A 25263-nucleotide genomic window follows, 5' to 3' on the forward strand; every position below is an offset into this window, starting at 1 on the left:
TTAAATACAACAGCAGCTGTTGGCTTAAATGCCTTTCACCTGAGTTTCCTCCCTTGAACGAAAACAAGCGTCACAAAAAGATGGTATACTATGTTTCGCCATTACTGAAATCTACCTTTTTAAATGTAATTTTGATTCGTGTGCTTATCATCTCCATTTAAAACGCGTAAACCACAGCACTATCTGTTACCTATTTGTTTGGATCTTTGTGGGAGTAGTGTTGTGAAAATATATTATCTAATGTATATCTTACCAATCATGTCATCTGAACTGTGAATCACCTGTTTGGATGTAGGTTATGTCGTCACGTTAATGTGTTCGGTGATAACATTTACTCAGTCAGTGCATCTAGGTCCTGACAGGTCAAATACAAATATATTAGTCGCTTTGTTTACACGGAGATAATTGTGATTAGGTAATCAAATCAATTACACCAGGAGATCTGACGAAGCGTTCAATTATTTTGCTTTATGCACAAAATTTTTAATAAATGATTTTTAAGCGCAGTTTTATTGAAACATCGTAACTTCATCATTATGAATTCGCTAGGAAATATGTAATCCTCTCTGCGGTCCAATTTGAGACTATCAAATCCTCCTTAATGTGCCTGAGGTTCAATAAAAATTGAATTAGATTTTCGAGACTTTCTTTTTTTCGGTTTTTCTTTTTTCCCTTTTTTGTACCGAAAATACTGCGCTAAAACAGCAATTTGATTTCATCAGGAAGTACATTCCAAAGATTTATTACAGATGGCAGAAAGGATTTTTGAAAAGGCTTGTGCGACAAGAAGTTGGACAGAAGTTATTACCTAATCTAGTATTATGATCATGAATATTGTTGTTGCGCTGACGAAGTGTCCCTTGGCGATACTGGGGAAGGAGACCATGAACTATTTTATGAAAATGGTTTATCTTGTGATGTTTACGTCTTTGTTCTAGGGGAAGCCAGCCTGTCTCGAGTTAAAGTTTTATCCTGCAAGTAAGTCTAGTTCCACCTGTGACTATTCGTGTGGTTTCTAATTGGAGATCTTCTAACTTATCTGATTGAGCTGTGGTCCAATTTTATGTCGGTATATTCAAAAATTGGCCGAATCAAAGAAAGATACAGAGTTTGAAGTGTTGCACGATCTAAAGTAATCTTAAATCTACGTAAAATGTTTAAAGGTAGGTTTCGCCCAGTGAAATATAAAGACTACGAAATTGAAATTTATCCTGTACATAGATATAATCTTCAGATCATTTTCAATGCATACAGCGAACAATATGGGTGGTCAGTTGCCTAGCTTGACCAGGAAAATACTCCTCTAAAAATAGAGTGAAGTCAAGCTTTACATAGAACATGACGTATTTTTTTTCCAAAACGAGGCCGCATCAACAAACGGAAGCGTGCAACAAAATGTCAGATAGAAGTGACAGTCTTGACACGGCATGTTTAGTTAAAAAAACAACAACAACAAATCGAAGTGCGATGGACTGTTTATACATATCATATAATCTAAAACACTTCATGTTACTTACATACGCTCGCTAGCTTTGTACACCAAATATGCATGTAGTTAGTCTGCGGCTGTTTGTGCGCTGGCATATGTGTTGAAAGTTAACTCGCCACGTGCAATGCCGTTACACGAGTCCCAACTGATCCGGGCAAGTTCCACTTCAGATGTGGCTTCTGTTTCTTCTATTGCTACATGCCATCTCTGAATTCAATTCCCTATAGATATCCTAGGGTGCTACCGAATCCATTATAATTTCCTCCACATTGTTGCCGATTCAGATATATTTTTTCTTTATCTCACACGCTTTCGTTCAGCCATTTTGTTTACTTTTAGTGCGTGACAATGCGCATGCGCGAAACTTCGACAACACAATCCATCGTAGCTTCATTTGCATACTATTTTGTCTGACGGACACCGTAAGAAATCAAGGATTTCCTTCAATTTTGCATTCAAGACACATTTGTTCAATCTCAAACGCATAAAGAAATTAAATTGAGGTATTTTAATACGTTTTTTCATCTTTTCTTCCGTTTATCGCATTTCACAAAAAAATATTTATTTGGTTGGGCGAAACCTACCTTTAATTTAGGTGAAATTTTAGATTTGAGAAAATCGATATGAACAGTCTACCAACCATTTTCCGAAAGAAAAAAAAATAAACCAAGGTGTTTATGTGAGGTAAAAGCAGTATTTAAGGTATTATTCATACTTAATTGAGGATGAAATGGCTTATTTTAGATATTATTAGAGTTTCAGTTTTTGCAAAATTGAATTTAACTAACCACGTACATGTAGATGACCATTCATGATTTTTTCTTAGATAGTGATTCAGAATATCTGCATGTCTAACATGTTGAAGACAATGTTTGCGCAAAAATTAAATTCCGCCAAAATGATTGCGTTTACAGTATCTTTTGAGTATTGCTAGAAGAAAAGAAGACGTAAAAAGTTATTCGGTACATCCTGGCGCAAAGATCATGGGAATCTCAAGTCTAAAACTTTCTCATCTCTAGACATAACCAATCACATATGACGTTACAAAAAGTTATTTATGATGGTTAAGCAAAAAAAAAGTTGTATGATGGTCCATGGACATGGTTCCAATCTTAGACATAAGTTTAGACTCAGCCAGCCAAATACGACGTATCAATTTGTAATGTTATTTTTATTTTTCAATCTATGACTAAAACTGTTTTAGACTTGGGGCTGTTGAAGACTAGCCCCAAGTTGATGGATATAAACCAGTCTTAAGTTTAGACTCAGCTAACCACAAGTGACGTTGCAATTCGTTATGTCATATTTGATTGGCTAATCAAAAACTGATATCTAAGACTGTTTCACGATCCTTGAATCTGGTGCTCTTCAATCGTGTATTTGTCCACGAGTATCGTGATACCGCTGTATACAGTATGATCCATGCTTCATCAGATATACTATTTCTCCGAGGACGTAGATTTACATTAAGTTTTTGCTATGTCATGCTGTTTATTGGTTAGAATCGTCATACGCGTTATTTAAACATCATCCATATAACTTTTTGACCTAAAGCTGCGGTATATCTGTAACTGACTACACAGGTGGGATGGACGTAAAGTTATGATATCTTACAAATACAGATATACCTGGTATTACTTTATCCTAATGAAAACAATGTCATCATAGATAGTATTTATAGTGTATCTCAGATAAGATCAGATAATAACATCAAAGATTTTCATATATCAAAAATGTCAGATACTGACAATACAAAATTAGTCAAATGAATCCGTTTAAAAGATCATTACCTTTCCGAAACGGCTTTTAATTTTTAAAATGGGATATTTTCGTAGAGTCGCAAAAGTTATTACCTTACCGCTAATAATACACTTATCGCGGCCTTCGCTATAATTCAAGTATGATAAACCAAATGTGAATTTTCATAACGCGGGTCGTCTTATATTTACTGCTGTCGTCCTGATTACAGCGCGTTAGTTGATTATCACTGCGCCAGACGGCAAAACAGCGAAATAAATCTTCAATGTTAACAATGATTACTCCTTGCATTTGTTTGGTGTTGTAATCTAATTTTCTTCGGCCATCGGTATATATTTTGTTATGTTTTTCGTGTAATTATGATTTTTTATAGATATATTTTTGTTTCAGAAAGGTAGTGGGCCTTTAATGAAGTTTTTTGTATCATTGTTACTACACCAGTTGCTAGGAATGAAATATAAACAGACATGATGCTTCAAGAGGCATGTAACAATCCAAGTTTAATGTCATTTTGATGTTTTATTATGCCAATTCAAATAATGTTCATACACGAATACCAAATACGTTACAGAGACGTGCAATGGACACCTTGAGTACAACTCTTCAAAAACAGTTAAGTCTAACATGCTTTTTTTATTTCATTTTAAAGAATATCGCATATGACTTGTCTAAAATTTTATTTTCGAAAGGCAGTAAAAGTTTTTAAAGAGGGTGTTAGTTTTGATCAAATTTCAATATGAATTGAATCAAGTCAAGTGAATGAGAGACGTTTTTGTACTGCTTGCTATACTTCAAAATAGATTGGTACCGCAGCTTTTCGAAAATTTCTTTATGGTTGAAGCCGTTTTGTCAATTAACTTTGCATGCAGACAACTTCTGAAGTTTCTGAAAAAGCAAGATACACCTATTTTGTTTGGATGTTTGCAATTATGGCTATACGATGTGCTATAACTGATATATAACCAAGAAAGTGGAATATAAAATGAAACTAGCTAATAATATCTGAACATGTCCATGATCTAGATGAAACCTAGAGTTTATCCCTTTCGATTTATTTTTTATTTTGGGAACAGTACTCAGGCAAAATGTCAAGTAGATTCAATCAAGCCAATTTCATTTGACAACTTTCAAGCCAAGACCTGAAAGGATCAATAACCACCCATTCAGGTCAAAACTCTGTCTTGAAATTCACCTAAAATTTACCTGAATTTCACCTAAGATTATTCAGGTCATGATTTTTTAGGTGAACATACGATATTTTGCATGTATAGTTCAGAGAAAAACGTCATTTTCGTTTTCATCTTTCGTCATATCATGTTAAAGAATCTGCCGTGGAAGTTAAACGGCACCATAGTTGGCGTGTAAGAACGGTTTATTTCTGTCATCGTTTTAGGGTCAAGCATGAGAAGATAACTCGTCCTTTTATCACCGTCATAGGCTGACGCTAACAGTACACCGTCGTCCTCGTTCTTACCCCCGGGGGTGGGGACAAACCAGGGCTCTGTGAAGTACTGATGGAGACTGGCATACATTAAGTCTCCACTCTCGTTACAAACGTTCTTTTTCACGAGCGCAATTTGACTAAACCCCTTTCCGTTATAGTTTACAACCATACCGTAAATATAACAGTAATTTAGATGGCGATAATTCTCATTAAACACCGGCATTTCAAGTGCGCATGCGCATGGAGCTTTTGGTCCACACTTAAAGACCGATTTGGTCACAGTTTTTGTTCGAAGGTCAATAGTATATCTTTTGAGAATTGGCAATGATAAAATTTTCATCCTGTCTGTTTGATTGGAGAGGTATGAAAAGTCATAGTAATTGAAAGCAAATGGATTCTTCTGTGTTGGTAGATCCATCACGATCCTACCATCTTGTAGTTCAAAAGCATTTATATGATGAGTAACGAAGACGTTTTCCGTCTGTAAAGTGTGGACTGCTCCAGTGTTAATGTCAACAACGTAAATCGTTGTATTGGCTTCATCGTCCCATACCATCCCTCCACCTACTGAGCACGTCTCAAGCATCTTCATGACACTGATAGTGTACGGAGCGGCGAACAGAATCACGTAGTTCTCAGTAACCGAAAACGAATGCATATAGTGACTTTTTTCTGTCTCCCATTCGGCGACTATCTCCGTGTTATCGAGTGACGTAATACGGACCACTGTCAGTCGGTCTTTGGTCCCAGGAATCAAACTCAAAGTTTTGATGATTTCGAAACGTGATGACTTTCCATATTCTGGAACCGGGTGAGCACACGCCATTTCGCTCTTTTTACCAATATTTGAAAATTTTGAAGGTGGAGTCGGTGGAAGTACGGAACCTATAGTGTCTAAAGTTTTTAAATCAAATTCATACATTTGCCAAATGTCGCTGATAGCTACCGTTCGGTTTTGATAATTAAAAACGTTTACGTTCATGTCATCATTATTTAGAGTCATCCATTTGAATCGGTCGACCTCATCAAAAGGAGGACTGACTCCGTCGAAGGTGAGATATGGCTGGATGTCTTTCTTCTCAATAGATGATAAGTAGGACTTCGATTTGATCATTTTGGCGGTAAAGAAGGCAGAACCGTTCCCTGGAAACGTCCAGCTGTGAAGTTTCGCATACCCGTCAAAATAGTTTAGGTATCTTCTGCTGCCCATTTCAACTTGTCCAGGACCATTTCTTACCTGATTAAGCAACCAAAACATAAATTGCTACCCAGAAAATAATATCTATAAACACAACGATTTTGTAGTACATGTATATAAGTATCAACTAATATAAACATGAACGCATCTATGGATATTCTTTAAAGATGCTCCATCGCTAACGAATGGTATTTTTCTATCAAAAACATGAGCAGACGAATTAGTATTTTTTTGAGATTCTTATTTTACTTCAAAATATCAAAAAATAATTAATTGCGCCCGAAAGAAATCCACATCACAATGCCCTATATGGAATGAAGTACTGATTGCGCAACGTAACAATAGCAAAATTAAACATTTCATGTGTATTTTTGTGTTAATTAGACAGTCACATTTATACACGATTAGTCATAAGTTGTTGTTCAAATGATGGGTATCTCCATTATGCTTTTTCGGCGGTGGAGTATCTTGAACATATGGTCTGCTATCCAATGGATATAGTATGCGAAACGTTACAAAATTCATACATTAAAAACAAGTATTTGTAAGAAAAAAAAGTAAAAAAATAATACATACTGTAAAAGTGCATATTTTAGTGGTAAACTTACTTTGACCTTTTTCCAACAAAAATGCTGTGCCTAGATATGATCAAAATGATTTTATTTTCTGCACATCGTTTATATAGCAATATGGCGATTGCTTATCTTTTTAAGGTTTAGCGCTAAAAGTTTTTGCATTTTTTCCACACCCTATAAAATTACGTTATTGTAAAACGTGGAAACAAACATGAGATATAATAATACGACAAAACCTATACGACATTAAAAACTGATTTTATTTTTATATAGCAAGCATATTTGCAACAATAACTGTCGAAATTAATGCTACAATTGTCAAAATATAAATTTAACAAAGACAAGAGCTGGGCCAGTCAAAATAATTTCAATTTCATATCATATTATTTATATGCAACCCATTTGACAAAGCAATCTATTTCATATATGCACACTGTTGAGTAATTTACCAACTATATATGTGTATCTATACTAAGTAGCCTTCAATTTTGAATATACGATAAGCTATATTAGCTAATAATTATTAACACAACAATATACTACCTGCATGTGGTTGTCAATATTTATTATACCCATTCATCTGATAGTTCATATATGATACCTATTTATGAGAAAAATATTGTGAAACCGTTCAGAGTATCAACTTACTTGAAACTTCACTTAATTCTCAAATGGCGTTTTCTTTTGTATTTTTTTTTTTTTTTTTTTATTATTATTGTTGTTGTATAGTATCTTTTCTCATGCACCTCGCATTTATATACGTTTTGGTACACAGGGACCTGTATGTTTAAATAGTTGTTATCATTAACCTATATTTTGTTCTTTGGGGAAAATATATATATATATATTAGTGAAAACGTTAGCGAAAAGGAATGCCGTGTTGATATTTTTTTCTTAATATATATTAGTGTATATGGATGTGATTGTCAATATTTTTATACCCATTCATCTGATAGCTTATGAATTATATCGACTTATCAGAAAAATATTGTGAAACTATTCAGAGTATCAACTTACTTGAAACCCACTTAATTTCTAAAATGGCAGTTTCCTATGTATATATTTTGTTGTTGTTGTTTATTCACGTGTTCTTACACAGGGATGGTTAAAAAATTGTTATCATCTAACAATATTTTGGTCATTGAAAAAAATATCTGTCCAAATATATATGTATAATTCAAAAATAAAATGACAACTTAGCCTATACTGGTTGGCGACATATTATCGTGAAGAACATATTATCGTGATTTTGATTGACGGGTTACACTGAATGCGATTTTAAACGGTTTTGTGTTTAGAAAGATGACACCTACCAAAATTACCAACAATATTTTCAAATTTTGAAGAAAATTTAATTTTTAACAAAAAATACCAAATTTCAGTAAATCTTACCTCACAAGTACAACATTAGCCAGGGGGAATGCATGATATCGGCTTTATTCTAAGATAATAGTCCCGATTTATATATCGTCTGCTTCCTCTGATGACACACAACAGCGTTCAAAAAACGAAAGTTGTAAGGGAGGTAATTCAATCTTAGAAAAGAACGCTGATCGGGGTCACTCAAGCGCTTTTGACCAGACGACAAAATACAAGGTAGAAAACAATGCCGATTTGATTTGTTATTTTATTGTTTACAGAATTAATCACCACCAGAAATCATTCAAATATATTTAATATTTATTCAGAATACTAATAATTTATACAGACATGTGTGAGAAATATTTGTCATTTTGCCAGAAATAGATCGGTAAATGGCGACCTCTTCATTTCCCCTGTCAGCGTAATCTAACGATTTTACATGTCATAAACAATACACGTTTTCTCTCTTTCGCAACGCAGTTTTTACATCAATTATTTTTTTTAAAATAGTTCAAATGTTTATCTTTATGTTGATACCAAATTTAATTTATTCCATCACACGTAACTATTTTTAATATTTTTTTGAAAAAAATCACGATAATATGTTCAGTAAAAAGACACGAAAACATATTTGACCGACTTTTTTCAAAGGGCTGTGTTTATTGTAAAATATCATATAAATTCACTTAAATCTTATTTATTTAAAGTGTTGTGGACCAAAGCCTATTTACAACTCTAAAAATCTAAATTTAGATACAACGTTTAGAAAAAAATCGAGAAAAATCGCTATTTTTTCACGATAATATGTCGCCAGCCAGTATATGAGGCCAGTTTCAAGATAGCGGAAACTAGTGTTCTAGATCCGAGTCGATATTTAGTTAGACCCTGTGTACCAAAGCGTCCCAAGCACCCGGACTATGATGAGTCAGTTTCCGGTTGGATTATTTACATGTGTTTCTCTGATAACCATGAATGTAAGTGTGTGAATGTGTTGTTTTATTATAGTATCTGCGTTGAAGTCATGACTAAGTGGATCCAAATAATCTGCATAATTCTGTGGAGCTGGGTGATCGGTAGTTTCTACTATGCATTCCTCAATGATGGGTAATATTAGATATATTCTTGCAAATCTTCTTTTGACTGTTGATCTCCCGACTCCAACGTTATCTAGATTTCATCGTCTAGCTGATCACCATGCATTTATCTCTATTAAATTACTACTAGTATGTTTATGTTTTCATAATTTAATATATCTCCTTGTAATTCATTTTTTCTTGCTTATTCTGTGTTGCGATATAGAAAGTAACCCAGGGCCATTACAGAATATAAATTTAGTTCATATAAATGTCAGGTCCCTTAGAAACAAGACAGCCTTGGTAGAAACAGAATTTGAGGATAGCGATATTATATGCATCACAGAATCTCATTTAAACACATCTATAACTAATTTAGATATTCAGATGCATTGTTTTGACTCTTCTCCTCTCAGGAAAGACAGAACTACTGGACCTGGAGGTGGTGTTATAATTTATAGTAAAAATAATGTTGTTTTGAATAGAAGATTGGATTTAGAAAGAGATGATATAGAACTTATTTGGTCTGAAGTTTTAGTTGATAACCATGTTTTTCTTCTAGGCTGCCTATACAGACCAGAGAGTAATGTTGAGTACTGGAATCGTTTAGACGATACTTTGACTAAAGCTACTGATACATCAATGGATGTGGTACTGACAGGTGATATTAATATTGATATGTTAAATGTACCCTTAAATGACCATTTATCAAGACTTCTTACTAAGCATAATTTAGTTAGCCTTATTAATGAACCAACAAGAATAACACTTGAAAGTGCCACATCCATTGACTTTATATTTACTAATAATCAAAGCATTATTAAAGATACTTTTGTGTCTCCACCATTTTGTAGTGATCACTCTTCAGTTCATGCATCAATTTCCTACTCTGTTTATAAAAAAGTAAGTTATAAAAAAAATATACTAAATTATGATGAAGCTAATTTTGATGGAATTAATAATGCATTGTGTAATATAGATTGGTTAAACCTATCATTAATCCAAGATTCTAATACTTATAATGAGTCCATAATTGATGCAATTAATGAGCAGGTCAATAGATTCATTCCTTCCAAAACAATTACTATAAGACCAAATGATAAACCATGGATGAATAACACAATTCGATTAAAAATGAGACAACGACAGAGAATTCACCGTAAAGCAAAAACAACAAATAATCCTCACTACTGGGAACGGTTTCGAGTTATAAGAAATGAAACTATTGACCTTATTCGTGATGCAAAGTTGAAATATATTGAAAATCTTGAAAAATCCCTGGATGATAATAATATTTCTCCGGACAAATGGTGGAAGATAGCAAGGTCTATCACAAAAATATCTAATAAATCCTCTTCCATTCCTCCACTAAAATCAGATAACCAATTAATCCATCACCCTGTTGATAAAGCTGAACTTCTTAATAAACATTTCACTAACATTGCCACCTCAACTCCTGACATAGAGCTTCCGCAAACTCCACAACCTAATCCTCCTAACTCACTGTCTGATATCCACATCACTCAGCAAGATGTTGCTGACCAACTTAAAATCCTTAATTCCAATAAACCTCCTGGTCCTGATGGTATAATCCCTAGAATTGTGAAAAAACTCCAAACGTCTCTAACACTACCACTCACACTGCTATTTAATAAGACCCTACAATCTGGAATAATACCCACTAACTGGAAAAGAACAAATGTTAATGCTATATATAAGGGGAATGGTTCTACTAACGAAGTAACAAACTATAGACCAATCTCTATCACCTCATGCTTCAGTAAACTCATAGAGAAAATTATATTTAAATATTTATATAACTTTCTGGTCCAAAATGAAGTAATTACAAAGAACCAGTCTGGCTTTACACCTGGTGATTCTACAGTTAACCAACTTTTGTTTATTTATCATGAAATTGTCAGTAATATGGATAAAGGAAAAGAACTCAGATTTGTATTTTGTGATATAAGCAAAGCTTTTGACCGGGTTTGGCATAAAGGTCTTCTATTTAAACTAAAATCATATGGTATCAACGGAAATCTTCTTCTTTGGTTTGAAAATTATCTCTCTGACAGAATGCAAAGAGTAAACACTGAAGGTTATTTTTCACAATTTAGAAATGTTAAAGCAGGAGTACCCCAGGGATCGGTCCTTGGGCCACTACTATTTCTACTTTTCATTAATGACATAACTTCTACAGTAGACACTAATATAAAACTCTTTGCTGATGACACTTCCCTTTATATCATAATTGATAACAACCCTGCACAAGCTGCACAAATTCTTAATGTTGACTTAACTAATATTTCACATTGGGCTACTACCTGGGATATCAATTTCAATCCAAACAAGACTAAATCAGTATTATTCTCAAGAAAACAGGACACTCATCACCCTCCATTATATTTCCAAGGTAAACAAGTCACAGACACAACATCTCACCAACACCTAGGACTTACACTTCAGGATGATGCCACTTGGAATGAACACATACAAAATATATACAAAAAAGCATATAATAGATTGAATATTCTACGATTTGTTAAAAATAAAATACATAGAAAATCTTTAATCAAAATATACACAGGTTTCATTCGACCAATATTAGAATATGCAGACATCATATGGGATAATTGCTCACAGCAAGCAAAGGATTTACTAGAATCAGTACAATTAGAAGCTGCTAGAATAATTACAGGTTTAAGATCAGGGACATCACACCAAAAACTATATAATGAATTACGATGGGAAACATTATCTGAAAGAAGAAATAAACACAAACACATTATGATATACAAGATACTACATGGACACTCACCACAATATCTTCAAGACATTCTAATACCATTTACTAATAATGAAAATCCCTATGCACTAAGACAGCAAAGAATTTTTAACTCACCACTATGTAGAACAAATAATTACTTTGACAGTTTTATCCCTTTTATGTGTCGCACAGTTAACATATCTAATCCTGATCTAATTGATATACCCTCTATTGAAGCGTTCAAAATATATTTAAATAAAGATATTCTATCTGACCGTGAATCTACACAAATTTTCAAAACAGAAGGTGACAGGAGAGCCAATATTGTCCTCTGTCAACTAAGGAACTCCTGTAGTAATCTAAACTTTGACTTATATCATGATCATCTTATTGACAGTCCAATTTGTAACTGCTCTACTGAACATGAAACAGTCTCACATTAGACACCTTAACCACTCAGTTATTTAACAATTCAAGAATACTCCTCTTTAATTCTCTTAATTCCTATGGAAGACATAATCATATTAATGTAAATGTATTTCTCCAAGGCTGCCCTGACTGTGATGGACATACAAATAGACAAATATTAAATCAGGTACATAACTTTATTGGTAAATCCCATCGATTTAACTTGTATATGTTATAGATTGAAGATATAGTCTTATTAGTATAAATGTATGCCATGACTATGACGGAATATTGAGAAAATCATGGAGATTAGCCGAATCATATAAAACACTATATCCTGCTTAGGCATGACTTCAAGATTGTACAAATTGTATTTTATCATGTACCTATCTAATAACACTATCACGATCTGTAAATAATGTTATAATCTAAATATATCTCAAATAACAGAGTTGGTAGCAGTGACCTGTGCAACTTTGCACATGGACTTTCAGGTCTAGACTACCAATCTCCAGATTATAAATATAAATCAAACTATAATATATTATAAATTAAGTACATGTGTAAATTATACCTTATTTTGTGTATATGTGTGAAAGAAGTATGAGAGAGTTTATAAGAGTTATTCCCCTTTATTTACAAACCCCTTATATGTCTGTTATAAAAATTCATTTCAATTAATTTATATATATATATATATATTGTGTCCATAAACATCGGTACACCTTAGGAGAGAATGTGTATAGGCTAAGCCTGTTGTTCAATCCTATTGACAATACAACACCAATATGTCAATAAAATTTGATGAAATGAAATTTGACAAAGCAATAAATATTTCTTTACTTTGATTATCACCAAATTAAATTAATCCATTTAATATGCATGCCAGTTTTTTTTATAAATTCATTACTTACCAGTGTGCCACGGAGCCATGTCGGCAAGGGATGATCAAATTGAATTGCAACGTTCTCATAAGATTTGTTGTTTGTCTTGAACATGTCTTCAAATCCGGGACCATCATCGTCTGAATATGGTAATGTAAAAAACGAACCAAACCCACAAAGTGGCAATAATAATAGTATTGGCACTAGCATTTTTCTGTATGCCCTGGTGGAGCTTCGACACACTGACTGATAAAATGCTGCACAAATTATCTAATCATTTTAAGGTAAATCGGTATTTATATATGTTACTGAAAAGTCAATAGACTAGTTATTGTCACCTTTCCGTCCTGACCTGAAGGTATGGGTCATATGACTGTATTCTAGGCTTAGAAGGTTATCTATCATAGTGTTTTATCAATAGGTGTAGCTGGAACATCCATCCGGCGGCTGTTATAATGTATTAGTATACCCTGAAATTGTGACTGTTAAGCAGAAAATTTCGTTATTTTGTGGCGATTGCCATTGAGCCGCAAATATCAAATCAAACAAATTCCGTTTAATATGACATTTTAATGATTTGACTAACGGCTAACTACATAGATTTATGTTATTCTATTTATTTATTTGTTTGTTTAGTTATTTCCAATTCAACAGACTATACTGTCCGTTTACAGAATGGATAACAAATATACAATATATGATTTAACATGAAAAGAAAATATAGATTAACAGATAAAAACAATAGTAACTTATATTTATTTATCACATGATCCGCCTGATATCCAGTGTTTTCGTCCTTGTAATATTTTTGCGTATGTCACTAGTGTTATATGACCTTAATCAATTTTCATTGGCTGGAAATTCATTGTGACGTCAGACAGAAGCAATAAAATGACGCCAGGAAGAATGATGTGACGTCAGGATTACGATGACAAAATGGGACAAAATGGCGGCCTTTGCTGGATTTTCGCAATACATTTTGAAGCGAAATTCTTTGTTATGTAGGTATTTGTAGTTACGTGATAAAAAGTATCTTAAATTTGTGTTCATTTCATATGAGATTTCATTAAACTCGTCTCGAAGTTTGAATTATTGCTCGCCAAGGCTCGCAAAAAACAAACTTCTCAGGCTCGTTTCATAAAACCTCATATGAAATGAATACTCATGTAAGATCCTATATACTGTAATATGTAAGACAGTCTTCAAATGGACTTTCGTACCGTAGGCAAATAAAATTGATCACAGCTAGGTACACAATTGAGATAATTAAAGTAAGATTGCATTTTCTCAGATAAACTCTTCTTCACTGGCAAAAATACTGCTTTGAACGGCCTGAACGTAGATTCCGATTAGAGACTAAAACACATTTAGTTGATTTGATTTGACATTCACGTTATATTGTATGTTAGAAGTTCCTTTGATTTGGCTTGTTAGTCTAACGTCCTATTAACAGTCAGTGCCATTTAAGGGTATGTCGGGTAAAGATGATAGGGAAAGAGTACCCGAATATGTTGTGACATTCTAACCACTCGGCCACCGCGACCCCACTCTCTTAAATCAATCACATGGAGATGCATTGATGCGAGAAATACTATAATCTATCTGGAAATAATTCTGACAAATTGAAAATGGATTTTGTTATGCATGAAATGACATCAAAGTATTCCCTATAATGGTAACAAGGTTGTATTTTACAACTTGCTAAAAAAACCTAAATTGCGCTATAATAAGAGCATTGACATTACGTCATGGCGTAAAAGAGTTAAACATCTGTCTTAAACTGTCATATTTTATGTTTCAAAATATAAGTAGAACCTATGCATTGCACGCATTGTAGTCTTTCATAGTCTATTTATAATTATGAGAGAAAGTGTGATTTATGTAAATTAGATATTGGCGATGAATTTCATTATTTTTTTAATGCGATCACGAATCAGTGTCGTTTTTAAGAAATAAATATTCCAAATTACAACTACACTTTCCCCGAGTCAAGAAAAAATGAAAGGAATGTTCAATATATTTAATGCTAAAACCTATATGAAAAATTGCAGTTCCTAGAAAAAATTATGTAAATTAATCAGAAATTAATCTTATATCAAGTCATGTTTCTGACCTTATTTTAATCTTCTTGTTAAATCTTTTTCAGCTGTACACGTGTGCATTGTTTAAAGAACTATAATATTTTGATAACTGTACGACATGTATCATGTATGTATTACAGTTATGTGACCTCTTGTAACACACTGTTGTGTTTCGGAGTGAATAAATAAAACCTTGAAACCTTGAGAATAACAAATCAGCATATAAATATAGTAATCTAAAAGTCATATAATATTTATCATCCTATATACAGAATGTATTTATTTGTAGAAGATATATTTATTAATTTTGTTCGAAACGTTAAAACTTTTATTGTTAGTCATGCCATATTAAACTAAATTCCTGTATGTATTTTGGTTTTTGGCAATTGTTTTATGTGTTTTGTGCATTTTTAATAGGTATGTTTTCAATGGGGTTATGTTTAAGTTTGTCTTCTTTCTTGACATCAAATATATATACAGTGGAACTTGGTTGATACGAATATTTATTTTGTCTAATCGAATAATTATGTAATCTGTCCTATCACGTTCATGGCTTTATATCAAGTATAATTAAGCGTTGGTTGTCATATTTTTAGCATGATTGTTTATATTTTTGGAATGTTTTAACATAAAAAATGGTGCACGTTGACCTCTTAAACTTTTAGTACTTAAGTGTCAATACGGTAAATAATCATATATTGAGTTTAGCAGCAATTATACGTGTGTGAAACGTGAGGTCAGCGTTAAGTTTTGGCCTTTGATATTACACCTTGTATACCTTCTATATATTAATATCAGTTGTGAATGTACACCAAATGACGCAATAGGTTGATTAACACGCGTTCACCATGTGAATGTACACCTATTGACGCAATACGTTGGTTAACATGCGTTCACCATGTGGCCTTTCCGTACCGCTCACGGTATTTTTAGCAGACATAATGTTTCTATGAATCGGTAACAGGCTGTTGAATATTACAATGTATATGTATAACAAAAGCGATTCTTAGATCTGCACCTTCAATAAAACAAAGTGTTTGAAAACCTGATTTTATTGGAAACTTTGAAGTGAATTATAATAATTATAATGATAAAATGTATCGAGTATCTTTATACATAAAGATGAACCAACTTATCGCCACATCTTTGTTGCGTTCATTCTTGGAGTGATCAGAGGTTGCTGCTTGACGGTTTATTGCACAAGAAGGGATGCTGTTGCCTATAAGAAGAAGTAGAAATAAGTAAGTTACAATGAAACAAAAACAGAAGACGGACCATATATTTCTAAACTTATCTTTGATCCCGTTTATACTTGTCTATGATCCCGTTTATACTTGTCTCTGATCCCGTGTAAACTTGTCTCTGATCCCGTTTAAACTTATCTCTGATCCCGTGTAAACTTGTCTCTGATCCCGTTTAAACTTGTCTCTGATCCCTTTTAAACTTGACTCTGATCCCGTTTAAAATTGTCTCTGATCCCGTTGCAACTTGTCTCTGATCCCGTTTAAACTTGTCTCTGATCCCAGTAAAACTTTTTCTGATCCCGTTTAAACTTTCTCTGATCCCAGTAAAACTTTTTCTGATCCCGTTTAAACTTTCTCTGATCCCGTTTAAATCAAGGAAACAGATTTATAGATTGAAGTCTAATGAACAAGGACAAGGGTAACAATATATAAAGTTGTACAAAACATGTTGATATTGCATAGATACAATAGAACCATGAGCTCCGGAGGAGCAATCGTTTTCTACATCAGCTTCATCGACGACACCCCCCGTACAAATCTCAGGTAAATCCGGTTATTGACATTACTTTAGTTTAGTCATTGAGTTGAGCGTTCGACCCTGTGAGGAAGACGCTGGCTTCTGTCCCCTGACAAAGATACACCATAGACTTTAAAAGTGATAGATTCTGCTCCCCCATTAGTCTTAAAAGTAGTAGTCTCTGATCTTGCTTACATGGGACGACTGGTTTACCCGTTGTCAATATAACACGATTAAACTGCAGCCTCCCACAACATTCAGACATTCACACACGACACATTGCACACAGGCGAGAATTTCGTAAAATTTTTGCTGATTACACTCTGGTAAAATCTATTTCCCATGACGTTTTTGATTATGTACTGAACGCATTTTGTAAACCAATTTAACACAATAACTATCATTTAAGCTTTATTTATTTAAAGATGCTCCACCGCCGACACAGCATAAATGGTATTCTTCATTTGAACAATAATTAGTGTTAAATCGTGTATATATATGTCTAATAACACAAAAAATAATATAAAATAATTTCTTTTGCCTTTGGTGCATGCGCAATCAATACTTCATTCCATATAGGATATAGTGCCACGGAATTTTTTCGGGATGCAAATAATTATTTTTTATACTTTTAACTTGAAGCATAATTAGAACTTCAAACTTTTCAATGGTGGTGTTGGTGTAAAGTAAGTAACTTTTGTAACTGAAGAAAATATCTAATCGTCTGATCCTGTTTTTGATAGTGAAAAAAAACACCATTTGTCAGCGGTGGAGCATCTTTAAAATTTATTTATTTTTATATTTTTATTTATTTATATTTATTTATTTTATCATTCTGTTTTTATTCTCCTTAAAGTAAGTTTTCATTTTTGTTTTTGTTTTCATCAAACCCAATGCATATAGCAGAAAAAATATGTATCTCATGCAGAAAAATACATTCGTTGCAGATTAATCACTATACACAATATTTAGCCTTTTCTCTTTCTGTAGTAAATAATTGATAAACATAATACTCTATCAGATATATCTTGAGATGTGCTTATAAAGTCAGATTAGGAGCTTGACTGTGTATCCCAAGGTTGAGCAAAATTGATAACCGATTGACTATTATCATGTTTGTAGAAATAGATAGGACGTTTTTATAAAGTGATATATATAAACAAAGTATAGATAAATAAACAGACTGCTTACGTCAGAATATGTCTTCTCTCGATAAGTAATGACCTACGTCCGTTGTGTCATCTTGATAAAGACACTATATATATATATATATATATATACCGTAGTATATATCTAGATGGTGAACACTGGTCAAGGTTATACGGTGACTTTATGACCTCATGACCGTCCCCCATTTTAATCGAATAATAAAAAGGTTATTCTTGCGGTTGAATCTTGTCTGAAAAATAAACAATTCTAGAATCACTTCGAATTAAATAGAGAGAATATAGGCGTAACTTAAAGTATGCGATTTATAGATTATTGGTTGTTTGGATGGTGCGGTTCACGTCCTATTAACCGTTAGGGTCATTTAAGGACGGTCTCACGTGTATGCGTCTGTGTGTTTTGGGAGAGTACAATATGTTCGTGTTGTATATTTTTGTAATGGTTTAACTCTTGCCGTTTTTATAGTCTTATCCCACTGAAGTGTTTAAAGTAGCTATATCTCATGTTACGTTCTCAGAAGTTTCGCCCAACCTATTTTGTAGTCCGCTAAACCTGCCTATATCATTAGGCTTTTTTTTATAATTTTTTTCCTAATATATATTAGGCAAAAAAACCACCTAATAATATTTTGTAAACTATAGTCTTCACCCGTCATTTGCATGACAAAGTAAAAAAAAGTACTCAATATGTAAGCTTTTGTATAGTCTAATAGGGTTAAACAAGCGAGCACATCATTTTACCTGCTATAATTATAAGCACTAGTAAACATAACAGCAGGATTGTTTACAGAAATATGTACTGAATCCTGTGGTCTTGTTCTACTAAAATGTAGGATTTGTTTCATATTTTGCCAAACTTTATAAGCAACATAACAATCTCCGAGTCAACATTAATACCAAAGGTAAGGTCATATACATACACAAATAATCAACATAGATATGTTCATGAATGCCTAAAAAGTGGTACATAGACATACAAAATATAAAACCGTGGCTAATACATTAAACATACTATATTTAATTCATTTTTATATTCTATTTTATTTTTAAAATATTTGTATAGTTCTCATAAGATTTTTTGTTTGTCTTGAACATGTCTTCAAATCCGGGACCATCATCGTCTGAATATGGTAATGTAAAAAACAAACCAAAACCACAAAGTGACAATAATAATAGTATTGGCAATAGCATTTTTTCTGTATGTCATGGTGGAGCTTCGACACACTGACTGATAAAATGCTGCACAAATTATCTAATCATTTTAAGGTAAATCGGTATTTATATATGTTACTGAAAAGTCAACAGACTACTTATTGTCACCTTTCCGTCCTGACCTGAAGGTATATGGGTCATATGACTGTATTCTAGGCTTAGAAGGTCAATTATCACAGTGTTTTATCAATAGGTGTAGCTGGAACCATCCATCCGGCGGCTGTTATAATGTATACGTATACCCTGAAATTGTTACTGTTAAGCAGAAAATTTCGTTATTTTTGTGGCGATTGCCATTGAGCCGCAAATATCAAATCAAACAAATTCCGTTTAATATGAGATTTTAATGATTTGACTAACGGCTAACTACATAGATTTATGTTATTCTATTTATTTATTTGTTTGTTTAGTTATTTCCAATTCAACAGACTATACTGTCCGTTTACAGAATGGATAACAAATATACAATATATTATTTACCATGAAAAGAAAATATAGATTAACAGATAAAAAAACAATAGTAGGCCTAACTTATATTTATTTATCACATAATCTGCCTGATATCCAGTGTTTTCGCCCGTGTAATATTTTTGCGTATGTCACTAGTGTAATATGACCTGAAGTAATTTTCATTGGCTGGAAATTCATTGTGACGTCAGACTGAAGCAATAAAATGACGCAAGGAAGAATGACGTGACGTCAGGATTACGATGACGGCGGGACAAAAGTGCGGCCTTTGCTGGATTTTCGGAATACATTTTGAAGTGAAATTCTTTGTTATGTAGGTATTTGTAGTTATGTGATAAAAAGTATCTTAAATTTGTGTTCATTTCATATGAGATTTCATTAAACTCGTCTCGAAGTTTTAATTATTGCTCGCCAAGGCTTGCAAAAAACAAACTTCTCAGACTCGTTTCATAAAACCTCATATGAAATGAATACTCATGTAAGGTCCTATTATACATGTAGTAACTGTAATATGTAAGACAGTCTTCAAATGGACTTTCGTACCGTAGGCAAATAAAATTGATCACAGCTAGGTACACAATTGAGATAATTAAAGTAAGATTGCATTTTCTCATATAAACTCTTCTACACTGGCAAAAAATACTGCTTTGAACGGCCTGAACGTAGATTCCGATTAGAGACTAAAACACATTTAGTTGATTTGATTTGACATTCACGTTATATTGTATGTTTAGAAGTTCCTTTGATTTGGCTGATTGGAAAGAGTACCCGAATATGTTTACTCTCTTAAATCAATCACATGGAGATGCATTGATGCGAGAGATACTTCTACGAAATAATTCTGACAAATTGAAAATGGATTTTGCCGCTAAAAAAAACCTAAATTGCGCTATAATAAGAGCATTGACATTACGTCATGGCGTAAAAGAGTTAAACATCTGTCTTAAACTGTCATATTTTATGTTTCAAAATATAAGTAGAACCTATGCATTGCACGCATTGTAGTCTTTCATAGTCTATTTATAATTATGAGAGAAAGTGTGATTTATGTAAATTAGATATTGGCGATGAATTTCATTATTTTTTAATGCGATCACGAATCAGTGTCGTTTTTAAGAAATAAATATTCCAAATTACAACTACACTTTCTCAAGTCAAGAAAAAATGAAAGGAATGTTCAATATATTTAATGCTAAAACCTATATAAAAAATTGCAGTTCCTAGAAAAAATTATGGAAAATTAATCAGAAATTAATCTTATATCAAGTCATGTTTCTGACCTTATTTTAATCTTCTTGTTAAATCTTTTTTCAGCTGTACACGTGTGCATTGTTTAAAGAACTATATTATTTTGATAACTGTACGACATGTATCATGTATGTATTACAGTTATGTGACCTCTTGTAACACACTGTTGTGTTTCGGAGTGAATAAATAAAACCTTGAAACCTTGAGAATAACAAAATCAGCATATAAATATAGTAATCTAAAAGTCATATAATATTTATCATCCTATATATACAGTATGTATTTATTTGTAGAAGATATATTTATTAATTTTGTTTGAAACGTTAAAACTTTTATTGTTAGTCATGCCATGTTAAACTAAATTCCTGTATGTATTTTGGGTTTTTGGCAATTTGTTTTTATGTGTTTTGTGCATTTTTAATAGGCATAGTTTTCAAAAATCGGGGTTTATGTTTAAGTTTGTCTTCTTTCTTGACATCCAAATAAATCAAACAGTGGAAAACTTGGGTTTGGATCCGAATAATTTATTTTTGTCTAATCATGTAATCTGTCCTAAATCACGTTCATGGCTTTATATCAAGTATATTAAGCGTTGGTTGTCAAAATTTTAGCCATGATTGTTGTATAATATTTGGAATGTTGTTTAAAACATAAAAAATGGTGCACGGTTGACCTCTTAAAACTTTTAGTACTTATCAAGTAGTCACTACAGGTAAATAATCATAGATTGAGTTTAGCAAGCAATTATACGTTGTGTGAAACGTGAGGTCAGCGTTAAGTTTTGGCCTTGTGATATACAAAACACTCATGTAATACCCTTCAGTATATATTAATAATCAGTTCATGTGAATGTAGAACAACCAAATGACGCAATAGGTTGATTAAACACGCGTTCACCATGCTGAGATGTACACCTATTGGACAGGCAATACGTTGGTTAACATGCGTTACACCATGTGGCCCTTCCGGTACCAGCTGCACGGTATTTTATAGCAGACATAATGTTTCTTCTATGAAATCGGTGACAAGGCTGTTGAAAATTACAATGTATATATGTATAAACAAAAGCAAATTCTTAGATCTATCTGCACCTTCAATAAAACAAAGCGTTATGAAAAACCAGATTTTATATTGGAAACTTTGAAGTGAATTATAATAATTATAATGATAAAATGTATCGAGTATCTTTCTACATAAAAGATGAAACCAACTATATAACGCCACATCTTTGTTGCGTTTAATTCTTGGAGATGGAATCAGAAGGTTGCCTAGCTTGGACGGTTTATTGCACAAGAAGGGATGCTGTTGCCTATAAGAAGAAGTAAAAAATAAGTAAGTTACAATGAAACCAAAACAGAAGACGGACCATATATTTCTAAACTTATCCTTTGATCCCGTATATACTTGTCTATGATCCCGTTGTATTACATGACTCTGAATCCCTAGTTTATACTTGTCTCTGAATCACGTTTAAAATAAACTTGTCCCTCTGATCCCGTTTAAACTTGTCTCTGATCCCGTTTAAAAACCTTGACTTGAATCCTTATAAACTTGAGACGTCTGATCCTCTGTTTAAAATTGTCTCTGATCCCGTTGCTAACTTGTTCACTTGATCCCGTTTAAAACTTGTCTCTGATCCCAGTAAAAACTTTTTCTGATCCCGTTTAAACTTGTCCTCTGATTCCCAGTAAAACTTTTTTCTGATCCCGTTTAAAACTTTCTCTGATTCCGTTTAAATCCAGGAAACCATTTATAAATAGAATGATAGTCATAATGAACAGAGGGACAAGGAGTAACCAATCATATAAAGTTGTACAAAAACATGGTTGATAATGCATAGAGATACAATAGAAACCCTGAGCTCCAGGTAGGAGCACAGCGTTTTCTACAATCAGCTTCATCGACGACACCCCACCCCCCGTACAAATCTCAGGTAAATATCAGCGTTATTGACATTACTTTCAGTTTAGTCATTGAGTTAGAGCGTTTCGAACTCGGACCCTGAGAGGAGACGCTGGGCTTTCTGTTCCCCAGACAAAGATTACCACCATAGACTATAACAATGTGATAGGATTCTGCACCCTTTCCCCATAAGTACTTTAAAAGTAGTAGATCCTCTGATACTTGCTTTTACAATGGGACGACTGTTTAACCCGTTGTCAATATAAACACGATTAAAACTGCAAGCCACACAACAACATTCCAGCGACAGTTCACCGACCGACAACATAGCACCATACTAAGGCGCGAGAATTTCAGATAGACAATCTTGTGGATTACCACTCTTTTTTTTGGTAAAAATCTATTTCCCAATGGACAGTTTTTGATTATTGTACTGTAACGCATTTGGTAAACCAATTTAACACAATAACTCTTAATTTAAGCTTAATTAATTTAAATGATGCTCCACCGCCGAGACACAGACATAAATGGTATTCTTCATTATTGAACAATAGATTAGCGTTTAAAGGTCATGTATATGTACGTCTACTTAACACAAATATAATCTAAAATAATTTCTTTTGCCTTTGGTGGCATTGCGCAAGTCAATACTTCACTTCCCATATAGGATTATAGTGGCGCAACGGAATTTTTTCGGGATGCAAATAATTTATTTTTTTAATACTTTTTAACTTGAAGAATTAACTATTTTTCAATGTGAAAAGTTAACTTTTACTGAAGAAAAGATATACTAATCGTCTGATACCTGTTTTTATAGTGAAAAAAACACAAACCATTTTCGGTGGAGCCTCTTTAAAATTTATTTATTTTTTATATTTTTAATTTATTTATATTTATTTATTTTATCATTTTCTGTATTTAATTCTCCTTAAAGATAAAGTTTTCATTTTTTGTTTTTGAGTATTTTCATCAAACCCAATGCATATAGCAGAAAAAATATATATCTCATGCCGAAAAAGATACATTCGTTGCAGATTTAATCACTATACAACAATATTTAGCCTTTTCTCTTTCTGTAGTAAATAATTGATAAACATAATAACTCTATCAGATATATATCTTGAGATGTGCTTGAATAAAGTCAGATTAGGAGCTTGAACTGTGTATCCCAAGGTTGAGCAAAAAATTGATAACCGAATTTGACTATTATTCAAGTTTGTTATAGAAATAGATAGGACGTTTTTATACAGTGATATAAATATTACAATGCTATTAGATAAATAAACAGACAGCTTACGTCAGAGAAATATGGTCCTTTATCTCGATAAGTAATGACCTACCGTCCGGGGCGTTGTGTCATCTTGGATAAAGACGATATACTATATATGATATATATATATATATATTATACAGTAGTATATTATCTACGATGGTGCACACTGGTCAACACGGATAAACGGTGAACCTTATGACCCTCATGACAGTTCCACCCATTTTAATTAATCGGTATAATAAAAAGGTTATACTTGCGGTTTGAATCTTTTCTGAAAAATTAAACATTCTAGAATCACTTCCGAGATTTAAATAAGAGAGAATATAGGCGTAACTTAAAGTATGCGATTTATAAGATTATTGGTTGTTTGGATGGTGTCGGTTCACGTGCCTAGTTAACCGTTAGGGTCATTTAAGGACTGGTCTCCACGTGTATGCGTCTGTGTGTTTTTTGGGAGAGTACAATATGTTCGTGTTGTATATTTTTGTAATGGTTTTAAACTCTTGCCGTTTTAAATAGTCTTATCCCAACTGAAGTGTTTAAAGTAGCTATATCTTATGTTACTTTTTTATCATCAGAAGTTTCGCCCAACCTATTTTGTAGTCCCGCTAAACCTGCCTATATCATTAGGCTTTTTTTTATAATTTTTCCTAAAATATATTAGGCAAAAAAACCACCTAATAATAGCGGACATTCCTTTATGTAAACTATCATTCATTCACCCAGGCATTTGGCATGACACAGTAAAAAAAAATACTTCAATATGATAAGCTTTTGATTATACGTCTTAATATAGGTTAAACAAGAGAGCACCATCATTTTACCTGCTAGACATTATAAGTCACTATTACAACATAACAGCAGGATTGGTTTACAGAAATATGTACTGAATCATGTGGTCTTGTTCTTCTACTAAATGTTGGATTTTGTTTCATATTTTTGCCAAAGCTTTTATAAGCAAACCTAACAACTCTCCGAGGTCAAACATTAAATACCATCAGGAAAGGTCATTAAACATACACAAAAACTCAACAAAGAATATGTTCATGAATCGCCAAAAAAAAGTTAGGTACATAGACATACAAAATATAAAACCGCTGGTTAATACATTAAAATATACAATATTTAATTTCATTTTTATAATTCTATGTTATTTTTTTAAAATATTTGTTTAGATTAAAAAAAGGTTTAAAT

General features: G+C 32.8%; 1 protein-coding gene across 1 annotated transcript; it reads right to left on the minus strand.

The window, feature by feature from the left end:
• Window positions 1–3728: 3728 nt before the first annotated feature.
• Window positions 3729–13282, minus strand: LOC138315276 (beta,beta-carotene 15,15'-dioxygenase-like). Its single transcript, XM_069256165.1, has 2 exons — window positions 12989–13282; window positions 3729–5928 (listed from the first exon to the last, which is right to left on the minus strand). Exons 1-2 carry the CDS (start codon window positions 13166–13168, stop codon window positions 4555–4557), a joined length of 1554 nt encoding a protein of 517 aa, XP_069112266.1. The 5' UTR covers window positions 13169–13282; the 3' UTR covers window positions 3729–4554.
• Window positions 13283–25263: the final 11981 nt, after the last annotated feature.

The sequence above is a fragment of the Argopecten irradians genome, chromosome 2 (genome assembly GCF_041381155.1).
Source record: "Argopecten irradians isolate NY chromosome 2, Ai_NY, whole genome shotgun sequence".
NCBI lineage: Eukaryota > Metazoa > Mollusca > Bivalvia > Pectinida > Pectinidae > Argopecten > Argopecten irradians.